The 19,933-nt window shown below is 42.7% G+C and overlaps 1 protein-coding gene across 2 annotated transcripts in view; it reads left to right on the forward strand.

Annotated features, from left to right (window-relative positions):
- Positions 1–16,142, forward strand: part of LOC142768980 (uncharacterized) — a 112,919-nt gene extending 96,777 nt beyond the window's left edge. Inside the window, exons 1-4 of one of the 2 annotated variants that reach the window (XM_075871652.1) lie at positions 1,944–2,036; positions 4,434–4,640; positions 14,983–15,036; positions 15,972–16,142. In XM_075871652.1, coding sequence (XP_075727767.1) covers positions 4,437–4,640; positions 14,983–15,036; positions 15,972–16,070 — 357 coding nt within the window. In that variant the 5' untranslated portion in view covers positions 1,944–2,036; positions 4,434–4,436 and the 3' untranslated portion in view covers positions 16,071–16,142. Of the gene's footprint in view, positions 1–1,943; positions 2,037–4,433; positions 4,641–14,982; positions 15,037–15,971 lie in introns of those variants that run through there. The other variant, XM_075871653.1, reaches the window with a different exon arrangement.
- Positions 16,143–19,933: the final 3,791 nt, after the last annotated feature.

The raw sequence follows: 19,933 nt of genomic DNA on the forward strand, positions 1-19,933 counted from the left end.
ACAACAAATGTCATTAAGTAGCATCCAGTTATGCATTGAAAGAAAAGTATAGGTATCAGCTGTTCACATCATGAAATAGGCACTTAAGCTCTGTTTTCAAATCCTGCTTCTTCCGGTCGATTTTCTCTTGTTAGTTTCGCAAACAGCACCCCAAAATACTATCGAGTTAGTCAACTTATTATTGCCGTCGGCAGTCAATGACAACTACCACATCTTGATCAAATGCTGCTTTTTATTCTTTACTATAGGGGCATTCAAACAAGACTCGGGTTGAGCCAGCAAACGCGGGATGCTGCAGCGACAGACAGTGTCTTGATGATACCAACGAAATGAGCGCCAAAATTTCAGCGAACGTGTGACCGGATAGTCGATGACACTTTGAGGTGCCGCACAGGGCACGGAATGCTGTTCGTTGATGGTGGAGCTGTGTGCCTTATCTCACGGTTTTAGGAGCCAGATTCTATTTAATATAATTTCATTCTTACTTCTTAAAGATTACTTTCAAGAGACAATAAATAGGTGATTGCACATACAAAAAAACCTGAAGTCACGTCTTATTTTTTTAAGCACAAAAAAATGGTGACAAATTTTAAGAAACAGGCTATGGCTGTGGCGTCTTTTGAAATACCATTTCAGTTTCTTGCTGCAGGACAAGGTGGACGAAGTCAAAACGTGGTGGGAGTAGGTGTATGATGGCTTTTCGAATGAGCTTTAAAACATCCTTGTGAAAAAGACTCATAATTGCAGTATGACAGGGCTATGCTAGTAACCAGCTTTAGGATTTCGTGTTCCATGCCAATATATTGATGCTGTATAAATACTTCGAGTGAGTAAATCTTTCAGCTCGATTTTCAAGTGATTCATAGGTAAAGTTATTTCATGAAATATATTTGAGCCGGGTCAAAATTGGCGGATGTGAATTTTCGATTTCGTCGTGGTGAAGAAATGACAAGCAATAGTTTTGCGTTTTGAGGAACATAATGCAAACAATGTATTAAAGACACAAGCGTGTTGTTGGCCAGTGGAGTGAAAGCATGCTAGTGATGTGTGCTACTGAGGTTAAAGAACTTCAAAGGGTGAGACCGGTAGAAGAAGGAACATGTTAAACTTCCACGCAGATATTTTTTATAACAAAGTGTGTACTTATTCACGGCACTGAACTCAGAGAGATACAGTAATTAGAGCTCACTTACATTCCTTAAATGTTGCATCACTCTTGGTGTAACCTTTTGCAAATTGAACGCTTGAGATTTCTCGAAAAAAGTTGACAAAAACATTTACAATCATTTTGATACAAGTAGATTTTGCAGAAGACATATATTGTGAGGTCACCAATGCAAGTGACAAACATAAATGAGCTATGTACGGGTCCTTCAGGGACGCCTGAACTTACGAGAGTAGCAGCAGATAATTTATTTTTGGCAAATGCTGTAAAGAGCTTTGTTTCAGGAACAGTTTGTTCAACGTTAAGATGCCGTCAATTAGATGTAACGAACCGAGTTTTAGTAGCAAATGCCCACCAAGTATTTTGACAAACGCTTTTGCTAAATTGTAGATTATGGCCCCACGAGTTTGTCAGAATCAAAGTTACGGGCAGGTAGTGAACAACATAGCTTGTTGTACCACAGCTGGCTTCTTCGAAATAGTACTACAGCAGATCAGCGGTGCCTCAGCAACAACGCAAGTCACATGTTGAAAAGCCTACGAGATCACGTGTGCGGTTGAGGTGCTTCCTCTCGACGTAAATGATTCGGCAGTTCAGATCTGGTGCAGGCAATGAGGGTTGACATCACGGCGTTTGACATTAGCCTGGTAGTCGCTTTGCCAATGCCGGGTCGTTTCGGCACAGCTGTCTATTAGATATGTCTCAATCGCGCACAGTACCAGACGGAGCTGCTATAAATGTAGATCATCAGACAGCAATCAATTTAGCTATTCTTGTACTTCCCGTTCCGAGACACGTCTACTAAAAATACACCGAAAACATATTGTCTATCTACGCAAAGCTGTTCGAAAGAGGCGATCTACACTGAGTGGTATGTAGCACGTTTCCTACAACAGCGCTGAACCGAGGAAACCAAACAAGTGCTTTTAAGATTTTGTCCAGAAAACTTCGAATAATTAGTGCAGAAACTCTGAGCTTGACTCAGGAAAATGACTCAAGTATGGTTTATTACGACGCCTTGTCTCAAACGTCTAGATACCAGTGTTTAGCTTTGCTATTGCTTGCAATTCGAGAATACACTCGATAATGCATTACATCAAACAACAATGTTCTCACTTTAGAGTGTTAAATGCAAGCACAGTAGATTTCGTAGACTTACATGCTAATCTGTATTGTTTCCTTAATTGTTCTACCTGCAGTGCACCCACGTATGCACCCACCTGTCTCATAGAAGTGCGCATACCCGTGAGTTTGTGCTCACCCTACTCAACTCGGCGAAATATTTTTCTTGAGGAACTTTAACAATAAATAAAGGGTAACAGAGAATATACCAACGAATGAGGCACAACTTTTTTACCTATTTCAGCATATTTCTTTCGAATTGTAAGCAAATACTTCTGCGTTACTTAGATTACAACGGGTACGGTGAAAATAATTGTACCATATAACTTTTCTAATTTAATAAATCTTTAGTTTCCACACGACAAAAAGAATACATATGCTCTGTTCCTAAATTGCCATGGATAATAAGATATTGAGATCAGAAACGTTGGTGGACTAGTGGGCTCTTCAGGAGAGGAAAATGACAAGCTTATCTACATCTGCATGTTTGTCAAACAACTCAGTTAGCCAAGCCTATAAAACAGACCACACTATTGTTTTTCATTATATTTGCGACTTAAAACTGCAGGTTTGTATGTTGCATTTAGGAAAACAAGGGCAACAATACGTGCTGCAAACATACATTCTTCGTCTTAAGTAGATGCTTTTTTGTGTGATGTAAAATGCTCTGACAAGATGTTTCTATTGTAAGCATGAGCCTTGACGAAAACAGAGCTCTAAATGCTTACCATCAAATGCGGAACAAGTGCTGCACCCCTTTTTTGAGGAACTCAAAGAGCCCACCGAGGGAAGCAGGGGGTACCTTCTGGAAACAGAAACAAATTCAACCAAATTACCAGATTGTTCTCCTCCACAATCTAACAGCGTATTGTATGTGGTCTTCCTGAAAGTCTTGTAGCTCTCACAGACGGCAGCCTCAGGACAATGTCTCAAAACCGAGCACCGTCAAACTTACGTTCCCTTTTAGTGACAAGAATCGGCACCTGTAGATAATGGACGCCGTGGCTTCACCCAGTCAAAACATCATTGAAAAACTGCGCTTTTGTATGTCCAGTCTATTATCTAAAGTGTGCATCTGTTAAGTACTGGGCAATAACGTAACAGTAACGTAACAGCTTCCGACTCGCCCAAACAAATACACTTTTATTTCACGTGCCTTAGCCAGTTTCCTTCGCCCCCATTCTTAAGATTTTTTGTCTTTCACCTATGTTCGGATTTGTACCACCGATTTCGACATACTAAGCATGGTCGGCCATGCACTCAAATATATGAATTGAAGGGAGTTTTGCACGTCACGTTCTCTCACAGCAAAATCTGTAATCAAGCTGTCGAAACCACCAAGCTCACTCTTCTTACACGGCCACATTGAAGAAATATATCAATTGCTAACTAGAAGAGACACAGTAGGGGCTTGTAGAAGTAACAACTGCTACAGTTCATGTTTGCCCTGTGTTTACTTGTATTCACTTGTTCGTCTTTTTTTGTTCATCCTTGGGCATCCTTTGCTTTTGAGGAGCATGCAGCAAATTTCTAGCTGCTTCTATTCTTCCGATGCCATTACATTTTCGGTTATCGAATTCATTCATTCGTACTTCTGATCAAACTGTGACTCTTTTAGCGCAAGCACTTTCGATGATGAGCTAACGCAACTGATGTAAACAACAACAGATGCCAAAAGACCGGCGTATAGCTGCTTACGGCTTCTTGTGTAGGACCTCATAATACAGGTGTCGATGACGATTCTTTCAATGCAGATACTTGAGAGCCACCAAGGGAGCAGTGCACTATGTTTAGAATGCAGTAACTAAGCAGAACACAAGTGATTCTTGAAACAATCGCCTGGTGCAGGCATTAGAGATCAGGATAATAAGTAGGATTGGATATAATTCAAGCAGGCAACTGTTACACTAACGTGGTGCATAAACGTGGTTTGTAAGAAAAGAGGGAAGACGAGGCGTGGTAGTTTTACTTCAAAATCATGGGATATAGAAGTTACCATTGGAATTTGGGGAGGCATTTTCTTAGGCGGGGGGCACTTGCTGGGAATGTCGCGGTGTATGTCCGCTAAAGTACCATCTATAAAGAGAAGCACTGATCAGGATGCTGAAACTTGATTCTTATGGCAACTGCGGGTTTCTCATGCCAGGATATGGCTACAACTGACACTTCAGTGCTGGTCATCACATTGATGCTGAGCTTTATCAAAGGAAGCTTCGAAGTCGGTCGGTGGATAGAAGACAGAGATCCGAACAGATTTGAGAATCAAGCCCTAGCACGGTACGTCTACGAGCACATGAGGCCTCTACAAAGTACACAAGAAATGTGGGTTCTCGTAACACAAGCTAGGATAAAGGTATGTAGCCAAAAAGTGAACCTTCCTTTCTTTTCCTATTGTGGCATGAATGAATACGAAGTCGCTTTCTTTACACCAACCCACTTACCCACTTATCCTGTTCTTAGGGCTGCACCCTTTTTTATTTCTTCCCCTTTCTTTACATATATATATATATATATATATATATATATATATATATAACGGAAGCGAAAAGGCACGACTAACGAGGAAACACTTTTAATAATCACATACGTTTCGGCTGGTGGGCCCACCTTCGTCAGTGTGACCCACACACTGACGAACACTGACGAAGGCTGGCCCACCAGCCGAAACGTATGTGATTAATAAAAATGTTTCCTCGTTAGTTGTGCCTTTTCGCTTCCGTTGTTACTACGGAGCCAGTGCGCTTCCTTCCTCGCAACGTCTATATATATATATATATATATATATATATATATATATATATATATTGTAAGAATTCATTGGACGTCATCTTCCTCATCTCTCAATAACCATCATCAGTCTTCGGCCCGTTCCTCTACTTCATCGGCACCATCTTGCTGTTTCTGGAATAAAGCGTCAGCTGAACCGTTATATTTCAAGCGGTGGAGGTGCTTCCCGATCTCTTCGACCTCTCTCCATCCAAAGCCAGCTCCTCGAGCTCCATTCGGGACGTCGCTTAGGCCAACAGAACACCATGGCGCAAGAGCAAGCCCAACCGAACCACCCGCCGGCGCCACCACCGGCCGCCAACCCTACCCCGGTCAACAACCCTCCTCGAGAGCCTCCAATCTTCTCCGGTCTGCCTGGCGAAGATGTCGAAGACTGGCTCGACAACAATGACCACGTAGGTGTCTACAACAACTGGAACGAGGCATTGAAATTAGCATGCGTCCAGTTTTACGTCTCTCAGGTTGCCAAGACGTGGTTCCTGAATCATGAGAGTGACTTCCGCGATGGGTCTTCCTTCAAAGACCAGCTCCGGCGCATTTTCGGCGCACCGACTGTCCGTTCAGAAGTTGCTCGCAAGAAACTGGCAGAACGCGTTCAACATTGCGGTGAGTCTTCCACTTCCTATATTGAAGATGAGCTTGCACTTTGCCGCCGTATCGACGACACCATGCCAGAAGGTGATCGTGTCCAGCACATTCTGAAGGGTATCAGGCCTACCGCTTTCAACGCCCTCTTCGCGCACAACCCTTTCACGGTTTGCGACGTCGTCTCTGTATGCCAACGTCTTGATACCTTGCAATCAATCCGGCTGCGACCCGACTTCTCTGAGAACCTCCTGGCAAACAGTATGGAGCTCCGATCATCATTCGAGCCATAATTCGTGAGGAATTGCAAGCCTACAGTTTACCTCCTTCTAACAACGTTCCCGCTCAACCCGCCTCTAACGATCTGCGTGGCATTATTAGAGAAGAAATGTCAGCGTTTCAAAGCACCCACCATGCTCCACCATGCCCCCAACCCGCTTCGTATCCACAGATCGCTTCAATGCAACCCTCGTTGTCCCAAGTACCCTCACCTGTACCTGATCATGAACATCTCGCACCTCTAGTGGCCTGTCCACCGAAACCAACCTACCATTCTTCCTAGCGGGCCCCACTGCCTATTTGATACTACTGTGGAATTCGAGGACACATTTCCCGGGTCTGTCGACGTCGGCAGCAAGATGAATGTCGTGGTTATGCCGCTTTTGAACGAGACAACACATGTGCTCGACGTTACTACCGTTACGCCGACAATCGTTCCAACCATCGATCACCGTCTCCTGTGCACATTTCCAACACGATCAACAATACACGTGTATCCCGACCACGCTCCCCTTCGCCACTCCGACGCTCTGTTTCACCACTTCGGCCTGTCTCTCAACTGGTTGCCCAGTGATCGGAAAACTAAACAGTGCAGTTTTCGGAGGGAAAACTGCATCGCGGCGAAATGACCCAAGTCCTCCTAAACGACCATCAAACATGTTATTGGTAACTGTGCAAGGTGCGTGGGTGTTGGCTTTGATGGACACGGGAGCAACTATTTCAGTGATGCGTGCCGACTTGCGTTCTCTATTGCGAAAAGTGAAGACACCCTACCTTAGATCATCTTTGATTGCGGCCAATGGAGCACTAATTAGACCATCGGCCCAATGTACAGCGCGTGTCTTCATTGATGGTATTCGTCATCACATCACCTTCGCTGTCTTAATTTTATGTGATCATTACCTAATTTTAGGTTGGGACTTTCTATCATCAGCATTTGCATTAATTTCTTGCCGTCAACGTGTAGTCGAAATGACCGAGACCGATCACTGCAGCGAACGCGTCGACGAAAAACCATTGCGTTTCTTCACAGCTTCCGAATACATACTGCTCCCGCGTCAGGAGCAACTTATCACCATCACTTCTTCGAAGATTGCCAATAGGGACGTCCTTATCACCCCTTCCAGCAGCTGTCTATCTCGTGGCGTTGTAGTCCCCTCCAGCCTGGTGTGGTTTAAAGACAGTGCTGCGATAATCCTTGGCCTGATCCCTACCCCAGAGCCTGTCCTCGTACCCCAAGGCTCTGCATTGTCGTGTTATGTGGATACCCAACCAGTATCTTTGGTCTCTCTTGACGCCTTGACAGCTCAGCCACGACAGGCCCAGTCTGTTACTTCCTCCTCCATTGCTCTCGGGATAAATCCTGACCTTTCTGCTTCTCAACGTGAGGCGTTGCTAATATTGCTAATGAAACACCAGGCCTTCTTCGATGCCAATGCTTCGGCACTAGGACAGACCGCAGTTGCACATCATCGCATCGACACTGAAGGTCACACTGTTGTACGCCGTCGTCCCTACCAAGTCTCCTTGGCCGAGCACAAAATCATCGAGGAGAACGTGACCGATATGCTAAAAAGAAACATCATAAGACCCTCTACCAGTTATTGGTCATCACCCGTTGTGTTGGTACAAAAGAAGGATGGATAGGTACGATTTTGTGTTCATTACCACGCGCTCAACAAGATTGCCCGAAAGGATGTATATCCGATGCCCCGTATAGATGATGCACTTGACCCATTGCAAGGCGCCCAATGCTTCTCCACCCTTGACCTTCGGTCCGGGTATTGGCAAATACCAATGGACGAAGCAGACAAAGAAAAGACCGCCTTTTCTACGCCGGACGGTCTTTATGAGTTTAACGTAATGCCATTCGGCCTATGTAATGCTCCCGCCACATTTGAAAGGATGATCTACACTGTTCTTCGTGGCCTCAAGTGGAAAACTTGTCTATGCTACCTCGATGATATCGTCGTGTTTTCTTCCACTTTTGCATATCATCTGCAACACCTAGATCAAGTTCTCACATGTCTCTCCTATGCTGGACTTCAACTAAACACAAATTAGTGCCATTTTGGCAACGCAGCTATAAAAGTTCTAGGACATCTCGTTAGTGAAGATGGCATCCAGCCTGATCTGGACAAAATTTCCGCAATCATCAACTTTCCGCGATCATTTCGCTCCGAAGAACTACGCAGTTTCCTTGGACTCGCATCGTACTTTCGCCGCTTCATTCGCAACTTTGCCACTATTGCCGATCCTCTCCACAAGCTCCTTGCTAGTACCGGTTCCTTCGATTGGAATGATCAATGCGAAGCCTTATTTCAAGAACTCAAGCAAGCACTGACATCCCCACCGGTGCTTTGTTATTTTGATGGCAGGGCACCTACGATATTACCCACTGACGCTAGTGGACAAGGAATCGGCGCCGTACTCCTCCAGCGTGACCATGCCTTTCGCGAGAAAATTGTCGCGTATGCAAGCCGCACTCTGAACACTAAAGAGAAGAGGCACTCGATAACCGAGCAAGAGTGCTTGGCTGTTGTCTGGTCCATCCAAAAATTTCGTCCGTACCTACATGGTCGACATTTTACTGTTGTGACAGACCACCATGCTGTTTGCTGGTTGTCCACAATCAAAAACATCAAAAACTTGTCCGGACGACTTGGCCGCTGGATTCTCCGATTACAATTTTATGACTTTGACGTCATCTACAAGACTGGAAGACAACATCAAGATGCCGACGCTTTGTCACGATGTCCTTTGCCGCAGGTTTCGGTGCACGTCACATCCCCTTGTCAAATTATCTATACGGAGGACGCCTCGTCGATATCAGCCATTTCTTCCCTACGTTCATCAACCCGTCCGTAAGCACTTACTACTCACCAGCGAGCCGATTGTTATTGCACTGACATCATCGGTCGGCTTACCGGCGCTTCATCTTCCACTAATGCCAGGCTCCGGAAACAACTCCGACTATTCAAGTTGGAGGACGATGTGCTATATCGATACATTTTCCACCCGGAAGGCCACCAATGGGTTCCCGTCGTACCACGCGCACTACGCACTGAAGTTCTGCGTGCTTCCCATGACTAGCCGAAGTCAGGGCACTTGGGTTACTACAAAACATACGAGCGCATCCGCAGTCGATTCTTCTGGCCAGGTCTTTCCAAGACGGTGGCTAAATATATTGCCTCGTGCGCACTTTGCCAACACCGCAAGCAGCCCACAACTGCTCCAGTCGGGACCCTACAACCACTTCCTTGTTCATCAGAGCCGTTCTCTGTCGTTGGAATTGACCTCTTCGGGCCCCTCCCAACTACATCAGACGGCAAGAGATGGATCGTCACCGCCGTTGATCACTTGACCCGGTACGCTGAGACAGCCTCGATGACTTCAGGAACTGCTTCGGAAGTAGCAACTTTCTTCTTGAATGCTATTTACCTACGTCACGGAGCCCCTCATGTTCTTTTGAGCGAGCGGGGCAAAGTATTATGCGCCACTAACAATAGGAGAACAACAACAACAACAACATTTCTTTCAAGCAGTGCAAAGTGCAAAGCGTCAGCCATGCCACTGTTCATTATCCTTCGTAAAAGCGAGGTACTCCGTACATACACGTAAGTCGTTATGGGCACTTTGTGAATGCTGTGACGACGACGTTGAAGAATTACACCAGAATCACACCAGAGATCAAGCACCAAAACTTCCGTTATATTCTGTAGTCTTTACATTACATAACCTCCATTATTCTAAACCTGCATACTATTTTATAAAACCACTCGATTTTCCGCCGACCAATAAGTGAACAGGAACACGAACAAGGTTTTCTAAAGCAAACGCTGTTATGAGATCACAACAGAAGAAGCGTGCGCACCATAGTTGTATGCAACCGCCGGTGTCCGTAACCACTATCGCATGGAATAGGAATAGTGTAAAGCATTACAGACATTAGGTGATTTGACTATCGGCCCCGTGCGTGCCGGCTCAGTATTCTAGCACTGAGCCATGCCGATACTCGGAGCTCCTTTTAAACTGGCGGGAAGGGAATCGCATTACAAAAGTAATAAAGCATTTTGGAACAACAAAGGGGCAACAAGGTGTAACGTAATACGAATTGCGCAAGAAGTGGGTCATGGAAACCTCTGGCCCTTTACAAAAGCTTGATCTTGTTCACTATAAACTGCGGAGCTCACTTACTCAACAGGAGTAGGAAAGCTTCTGGCAGCCTAATTATTCCTTGTCTTCCGCCGCAGAACGAAAAATCCCAGCATATTCACGGAGCGCATGAGGATGAGCGCGGTGAAGCGTCCATGCGTCCATGCAAGCGTCCATCTGTGCGTCCATTCCTGCGTTCGCCAGGCGTGCGTCCATGCGTCCATCCATCCATGCGCCCGCCCTTCCATCCATTCATCCGTGCGTCCGTCCATGCATCTATCTGTCTCTCCAGTCATCTAGTGAACACTCCAAGTACCTCCATCTCGCATCTTTTCATCGTATAATGACCATATAAGAGTACCGACCTCCGGCGGACATTTCGAGGAGTAAATGAGAGGTGGCACTCGCGCACTTTCTTACAGTCCGCGCTTCGTGTCTACTTCCCACTTTTCACCACCTATAGTTCGTGGCTATATACTAGTTCCCTATATTCATGACACCTTGGCCCAATCCTCGCTAAAACTTGCTAAAACCAAGGAGGTTACGCCCAGCGAGTTTAGCGTGGCAACCATTTCTGGTCAGATGGTGCTAAAAGTGCACTCTTCTGATACTACTTTTTAGTGAGCATGAAAGTCAAGCCAATTTTTCGAAAACTGAGTGAACAATACTCGTCTCTGTAAGTTGTTTCGTCAGAAACAACTATCGTTCTACTTATGAATAAAGTGCGAGGGTTTCCTTCTCAATTGAAAAGGGTGCGCGTGTGCCGCTCCTCTTGTCCCGCCCTTGAGGTGGCTACCTACTACTACGACTACTAATAATACTACAATTGCTGCTCCTGCTACACACATCGCGGGTGTACGATCCACGGCACAGACAGCTTCACCCCCAAAACAATTGCACAAAGTTCCTTATACGTATATGCAGCGGGAACCCCGCTTTTTCGAAGAATGACAAAGCAAGACACAATGAATGCCTTTTTTCATTAATTTCTCCTTCAGTAGGAACTCATTCATCCATATTTTTCGCCAAAATAATATGCAAAAGTCATTATTTCTGTTATTCTTTTGGCTAGTATATATATATATATATATATATATATATATATATATATAAAGGAAAAAAGTGCATACCTAAGGGCTCGTTTTCCACAATAATAATGAGATCTAACAGACAGTAATGCCATGTAATGTACAGGAAAAGTTATTAGAACCAATAGAGTGTAAATGAGAAGAAAGAAAAGTGGATGAAAAAATAACCAGCCGTGAGCAGGAATCGAACCTACGACCTTCGTATAACGCGTTCAGTGCTCTAACCACTGAGCTACCATAGCGGCCTATCCCTCAGTAGTTAGAGCATCAAACGCACTATTCGAAGGTCATAGGTTTGATTCCTGCTCACGGCTGGTTATTTTTTCATCCGCTTTTCTTTCTTCTTATTTACATTCCATTGGTTTTAATAACTTCCCCTGTACATTCTTTGGCATTACTGTCTGTTAGATCTAAATAATATTGTGTTAAAAATCGGAAAAACGAGCCCTTAGGTATATTCTTCTTTCCGTTATTTCATTAAACGAAGGTCTCGTACTGGCAGACTTGGTGTCATTAGGTTGTATACGAGGGAATATTAATCAGCTGCTCGCTCATAAAAAGTTCACGTGCTACGTGACGCCAAACATGCGCATAAAATAGTGTTTTCACACTCATCGCTTGGCTTATAGATGGCGCTGACTGTCACTCCTACTTCTAAATTCACATATAAACCCAAAAAAGTGGATGGAGGGAAGGCCGCTGTGGTAGCTCAGTGGTTAGAGCATCGAACGCGTTATTCGAAGGTCGTAGGTTCGATTCATGCTCAAAGCTTGTTATTTTTTCATCCACTTTTCTTTCTTCTTAATTATATTCCCTTGGTTATAATAACTTCCCCTGTACATTCCTTGGCATTACTGTCTTCTGTTAGAGCTCATATATCTATATATATATATATATATATATATATATATATATATATATATATATATATATATATATATATATATATATATCTATATATATGTGTGTGTGTGTGTATGTCTATTTCTTTATGTTAAGCTGCCCGATTCTAGGCCAATCCTCCATGGTGGTCGGTGTGAGCCACAAGTTTAAGATCTATATCTATATTCATTACTGACGTAGTGGGTACCCTGCAATTGTGTTTGCAGAAGCTACCCCAAGAGTGTTAGAAAAAGACTCTCAAATACCACTTTTCCAGCTTTCGCTGTGACAGCGCTGCTTGTTATAGACAGGCTTACTGTTTTTTTTTTGTTTTGTAAAGAGTTTTGCTTTATTGTTGCAAACTGTTATGTTACTCATGGTAATGAGATTCCATACCTGTTATGAAGCCTGAATAGGGTCAGTTTGCAACGCACTACAAAGCACCGGTGTAGCTCAATCGCAGAGCTCTGGACTACCGCGCAGAAGACTTGGTTATATTCCCTTTTTGCTCTAAGTAATCTTTATTAGTTTTTTTCCAATTTCACTCGACAGTACTACGAACATCAGTGGTGGTGGTGGCAGTGGACATTTGCTTCGCCTTCATCAGACCTTGTGTGTTTTAACGTTTTTCTCTGTAAAGTTTCGGGGGAGAAGGGCACTGGACTGGTACGCCCCCGCCCCCTCTCTGGATTCACGGCGTTTACTTCTCTTACTCGGTATAAGTTCACCGAACAACGCGTCTCAACGTTAATGGCTAGATTTGCTTTTCTTCACCTTCATTACCACGTGACCTTTCGTGGAAGTGCTGGTTGTCTTCAGAAAACAATTTTGGATGCTTCCGAGAAGCTGTCATTCGAAGGAGAAGCCAAGAAGACACTAAAGACATTATGGATCGTCTAGCTAACAGCAGCCTTAGGTTGCAGGTTATTGCAGCTGAAACAACCATTTTTACACGTTTACTTTCTGCCCAGATTATTTATTTATTCTTTTGCTACTCGCTTGTGTCTCGATTTTTTTCTTTCGTATAAAATGACGAGACTTCGCTCATAACCAACGAAGTGGATAGCCATTATTAAAATTATGTGATTAGAGCTGTTTAACGTTAGCATGTCGAATAATTGGAGGAAAATTCTGCGGTAACAGAGTCTATGATTGGGTTGTTATGACGCCAAAACATATTTACACAGCGAAAAAAAGACTGGCTTCGTTGTATACCATTTATACCTGATTAGGTATCCTTCGAGTCCCGTGTGACGGATTACACATGAATATCTCGGACGTAGTGTGAAGGGAAGCATGACTGTTTATAGTATTAGCTTTTAGTTTATTGTAAAAAAATGGCAGGATTCTCACTCATGATATTATTAGTCATACTCTACGGGGAATGCTATCAGTGTAATTGTCAATCAATCAGCTGGTAGCACCGCCATGGGCGATTGCGAACAAGCGCTGTCTGTTTTTTTTTTTAGTGTGATGACTTGTACATCGGCGTAAAGCGTATGACATGCGTAATATTTCGCAAAATCATCGCCAGTGATAACAGGTACCTGACACAAAAGTTGCGTGAATCCGTACACACAGTCCCATAGCCCGGTCTGCATTATTCCGCGGAAAAGAGAGAGAGAAATAGCGAACGTAAAAAGAGAACTGGGAGAAAGACGCTCACAAAAAAAAAAATATCTCACGAGGTGGTTTCAGAATCCGCGTGCCTTCGATCTAAGACCAAACGGTCGTAAACTCCGGGTTATTAACAACCTTTTTTAATGCATGAAAATAATAGAAGCAAATATCGTCTTATATTCCAATACAATTTGTAGTTAGGCAATATGCTTTGATCCACACATCTGTAGAACAAAATTTCACACAGTGCAACGCATCTTTGAAGTCCGGTGAAAACACGCAAGCGTCCAAAAGTCCAAGCCCCACCGTACAGTGTCAGAAGTATCGAACAACACTACGCACATTGATTTGTTCTTCTCGAAAAAGATATATTTGTCGAGCAATGGGGCTCAGCATGCCTGTAAAGCATGTGACGCCACTCCATAATGAATAAATACCCATTAACTAATAAAATAATGTGGCACTCTGTGGTTGATGCTTGTTTCGACACTCTACTAAAGCTTATTATCGCCTTGCATAGTATATAGAGTAGGAAGGTGCATGGAGTAAAAGGAAAGTATGCGTGTGGATAAGAGCTGTGATGGTGAAGAGGAAGGGAGAAAAAGGCATAGCCTAGAAGCACCGTGAAAGAGAGAAATGGAAAAGGGGGCAGAAGAATCTCAAAGCACGCGTCGGTAGATAGGGAGTAGTGGTGACCGGTGAATTTCAACAAAGTCGGCAAATTTCTAGTGTAAATTTGAGGAAGTAAGGTGGTAAGCTGCGAAGCTTAGTTAAATTTCCGCCTCTTACTTTCTTTTTCTGCATTGAAAATCATTGAGGACCATATGCGTAGATTCACGGTCACATTAACCAACCCCATTAAAGGTCGAAATTGCAGAAGTCCTTCACTTTGGCGTCTCTTGAATTTATATTGTGATTTCGTGAGCTTAAAGCACAACAATAGTTTTTTGCTCATTTCAGTTTTTTATTGATACGAAGAGAGCATGCTCCTGATCTGCTGGGGCGTTCTCCGTGCTCAACTTTTATGAAGCGCGTTGTATAGTGACCACTGCCCGTTCAGAAACACACCTATATACAGAGTGACGCTACTTCGAGTGAGCATAGCTTGTACGTCCTCAACAACTTCGTATTCTACTTGAGCGGCGCTGAATCTGTCCGCGACCTGACTGATACTGAACGGATCCAAACAAGTGAGATTCAATCTGCGCCTTCAGGTGCAGGTGTGACGTGTTTACAGTACACAACATTTCATGGACATGTTTATTAGTTCATCATTATTGCTTTTTTGTAACTCTGCAGTACGAAGGAGGAAAAATTGTGAACCTCGGATTCATTGTCTACCAGGGAGTTCAGGTATGTTCGATAAGTCGTACTGGTGCACATTTTTGCTCGTTCTTCAGCATGGTTCATGAATAGGAAAGAATTGTACTCAATATTGGAGATTGCCGATAAACAGATTAATAGGATTTATTTTATTTCTCTACTATTACCATTTAAAATTACTGGTCTCAATTATTCTATCATTTTCCGCCTGGGGCTTTTGAATATGTCATACTACGAATAACACATAAGTAGTTCAACAAAGCACTCATTATGTAACATGCAACATTTAGCGGTCACTATTCGAAGCACACGGCAAGAACTTGTAGAGACAAACTACATTTTAAAAGAAGATGAATATAACACCCCTCGGCAAAGAGAAAATGCGGCTGCCATCGGTGTCATGAGAGGTACCAAAAAAATCATGTGACGTATGTCACCTGGATAATTAGCGCACAGTGGCTGCTCCAGCGATTTTCTATTGCAATATAGACGCTACGTCATGCGCTTTGTTTATTAGTGATAATGTAGTTTATATAGTAGTTGTTTTAAAAAATACCCTGAAAGAAAACGGCTCTGTGACAATAATAAATTTTTTCCTCTATTCGAATTCCATTCGAACAGTGTCAAAGGGGGGCCGAAATGATCGAATATTACGGTAAATATCGAATACAGAATATTTTTTCAAGATATAAAGCATCAAAATTTGAGATACGCTCATGCTTTCGAGCAAATAACGTGTTGAGCGACTGCCACAATAGCACTCAACCTTGTCATGCCAAAACACAAGCAGTAACACGTGGAGCTGATTCAGACTCTCTCGCTAGCAAGTCACGGTGCTTATGGCAGTGGGAAAAATAGACATACTCTTTTAAAGCTTTGTGTGCCATGAGTTTTTCTTTTTCTAGAGAATACTGTCATAATTTTATTTGAGCTAAATACTTACACTGATTTTCATTTTTTTGCAGATGCTCGAGAAATGTATCACCACTGTTTTCACACCCCAAGGTGGTGCACCTGAAGGAAGATTATCCATCACTAGATTTTGGTGCAGAAAAAGTTTTTAAAAGAGGCTCGAAGTCTTCACTACTACATATGTTAGGTGGAAGTTATGAATACACAATGGGTATCTAAAATGAGTCCCCTTTTGACGTGTCTGAATTTCCTAAACCCGTGTAAACATTAAAATTATGCGCAAGTCAGAGAAATGTTCAACCTTTTGGACTATAATTCGAATATTCTTTTTTCATACGCTGTCTGACCCTCGTTAGAGGTATGTATTGCCATCATCATCATCATCATCGTCGTCGTCATCATCATCATCATCATCATCATCATCATCATCATTTCTTGATCACTATGCCGCGTTTCTCGCGAAGCTGATGCTAGCTCGTGCTTCGCGAGGCTTAGAACAAGCTACCCCACTGGGCGTATCGAACGTGGACATCTGCCACGGCTCCGCTTGAGGCGTGGAATAAAGTGGCGAGATCAGCACGGCCCCGTCGGCTGCATTCGACGCCATTTCACGTCTCTGTTTTCTCGCCGGTAAAGTGGTGACCCATCATATATTAAACTGGTGTTTTGGGGTGAATGTTTGAATTTTATTTTTTTATATCAGAGCTCTTCAAAGTTTCATGCTTATGTGAACCCATATCTGCCCAGTATCCTAAATGAAGGACGCTGAATCTTTTCAATTTAACTAGGGTTTGTATTGTGTAAAAAATGTAGCACCACCTAAGTGTTTTTATGATGATCTGTCCTCATAGCATGCAAGTCTACGTAATCACTGGGCTGCATTTAGCCACGTGATTGCAGTCACAATATGACCATTTCGCTTGCTGAGCGCCATACCCCCCAAAATATAAGTAATATAGAGTTAACTGTTTCTCGATGCTGCTGATATTTTTGCCGATTGTTCGACAGTCATTGGGTGTGCAGGAACTTTAGTATGAGAGTAATAGGCGCAGTTTTTTTTGTTTGCAGTGTGTCAAAATGGGTGAATGGCTCCAAAGCCATTGTTCTAAAGAGTTTTTAATAAAAGTCTTATTGTAGTTTGTGAGGTCGCAGAAGCAATCCTATTTGGGAAATGAATTAATTTTTTTATTTTTCTAAGTTTCGACTTATATAGGTCAAGAAAGCAAGTGTTTATATATTTAGCATACATTAGTAACTCTGGCTGGAACATAGGGCAACGTCAACGTACAGAAAAGTAGGGGTGCAACATGGTTACTTGATACAACTCAACTTTACAAAGTGGATACAAGTTAACAGCAACATATTATTATCTAAAACATTGACTGCGTAAAAATTCATTCACTCATTATTAGATCACATAGATCGTAAGCTACTTCGCACGTGCAGTCAAATGCTTTTTTTTTTTGACGAGTATCCTCGACCACCGGCAATACCTGCACATGCTCTTTCTCTCGATTATTCCCTTTACTGTGTACGCCACAGAAGACATTGTGTGGCTATTAGAAATCAGGGGCCTTTTGGTACATTTAGAATAGAATCTTAGTGCTCAGGTGCCTTCCCTAAGATATAGAGAGTTGAACCAACATAGTGCCAGAATTTGTGGAAACCTTAAGTTCCAAATCCTACAAAGATTGAATGTTCAAGCTATAGTTGTGCATCCTATTTTTTTTTACTTCTACTCACTGAATAACAATATCTAGTTTTGCATGTTTACTCCTTTTTTTCGACTTGATTCTCTGCAGCGTGTGGAAAAATGCATCGCTTTAGTTTTCTTACCTCCACCTACAGAGCCCCCAGGGGGAGCTACGACTTTAAGATTTAGGGCACATGAGGTCTTCCAGATGCCGTACAGGAGAATGTATGATGTGAATTCACTGCTCAGAGAATCGATGTGATACGCATCAAAGTACTCAATATTTTATGAAATGTGGCAGAATGAATAGAAACAGCATCATGTCGAAGAAACATAAATTATTGAAATACGAAAGTTATAGAAAATGCCAAGAGACCAGAAATGCGCAACTTTATAACACTGTTTCATTTCTTGACCAAGAAAGATAGAGTGACGTGAAATACACAGAAGACTCACTTAGAAAGCACAAAATAAACCTGTATTTGATTTTCTTTTGCTGTTCCGACACAACAAAGTGAACAAAACCATGTTGAAGAATATTACACTATGTCGGTGCCTTTTACTGTGAATGAAAAATCCTCGTTGCACACTCTGATAGACGAAATAAATAGAAGATAAAACTTGGAGTGAGTATCGAACCTTTAGCGTTCTTAGGAGGGCCTTTTGGTTTGTGAACATAGTGGAGAAACCGCGCATAGACATAAAGGAAGAACAAAAGGACCCAGTACTTGTTATCAACTGATTTCTTGATTGAAAAAGTAAATAGATATGAGGTCCAGCCAACAAATACGAAGAAAAGATGCAAATGCAGATAACTCGATCGAGAAACTTGGTGTGTCGTCATGACAATCTATTTCATTGAGGACTTATCAATATGTGGTGAGAACGTAAGCAAATGACAAGAACGGCATGAATAACTGAAGATATGGTGGTCGGTTCATAAACGATTGAAAGGGTCGAGGTTGTGCCTTTTTAAATCTACGAAAGAGAAGAAGACCAACATTAACAAGAACAACTTTATTGCAAAAGACTTGGGACAAGGGGTCATGAGCTCAATTGGTGGGGCCCCAAGGGCTGGACTGAACTAGCTACTGCAACCAAGCTGCCAAACTGGACCTACGAGCGTGAATGATAGCTCTGGGTCTGATCTTGTAAGCTGTGCCTCATTTTGCTCCACAGTATTGGAGAAGCTGCTCCCATTTTTAGATGCACCTACACACTTCCTGTTTGTTGATGTTTTAAGGCCAAGGAAATAGAAAGCCCCATATATAGCTAAAGATGGGAGTAACTTCAGAAAAGGCAAGCAGCTTGTAGTAGTACGAACTTATTAACACTTTCCCAAAAAAGAAAAAGATACATTGAGCCTGGCTTGTGATAAGTAAGCTTGTCACATACTTTGTGTTTTAAGTTTTTCATTTTGTATAATTGCTTTTGGTTGCAGTTTTTTGCATTGTTGCAATTTCCTCGTTCTTTGCATCTGTAGATTCATGAATTTAATATTTTAAATATTATTTTTAATTTCGTAACAATCGCAACATCATCATGTTTTGGCATTTCTTCCTTTTGTTTACGTTTACCCTAATTGTGAGTTTGCCGTATTTTGTAAAACGCTTAGCCCAACTGCTCGTAACGCCAGCCGCCGGTCAGCTGGTAGCACTTGGGTCCTTTCTTTTCATATTCGTTCATCTGCCTGCAATAGTTCTTCCTTCACAGTAAAGAAATTGGATGATGCTCATAGCACAGTCACGTACGTTCTTTGTCCTATTGTCCGTGCTGTTTCGCCATAAAGAGCCCTTGCATTCAATTTTGAAGCTATGCAAGTGTTTTATGTTGCTTCAAACTGAAGGAAAACGCTATCAATTTTTAGGTTGGCAAGGGGTCCAAATAACAGGTGTAATATTGCTAGGCAGACGCTTAGATTATGACTAGGGGACACCGCGTGAAATGTACAATGAGTAGGTGGTTTAAAGCTGCATACACAAATAATCGCGTATAGTATCAGACACAACATCCACAAATTGTGGAGTTGTATATGTGGACGCAGCGCGTTACACAAGCGGGTGGTGTACATCGCAACTGTGACTAAACAAAGAGGTCTAGGAGAGTTCCCAATGATAAGTCAAGTGCTCAGACGCCCCTTGCATTGCAGCAAAATGAAAGCGTGGTGTGCACAGCAGCTGATCACGTTTTAGCGTGGTACTCATAGATGCCAATCTTGATCATTCTATTTAGGTTCAAGAAAAAAGCACCATCACAAATGATTGCATTATGAGAATGTTTTTTTTATATGACTAGGCCAACACTTGACTTGTTCTAAATAAC

This window comes from Rhipicephalus microplus, chromosome 8 (genome assembly GCF_043290135.1).
Source record: "Rhipicephalus microplus isolate Deutch F79 chromosome 8, USDA_Rmic, whole genome shotgun sequence".
Lineage (NCBI taxonomy): Eukaryota > Metazoa > Arthropoda > Arachnida > Ixodida > Ixodidae > Rhipicephalus > Rhipicephalus microplus.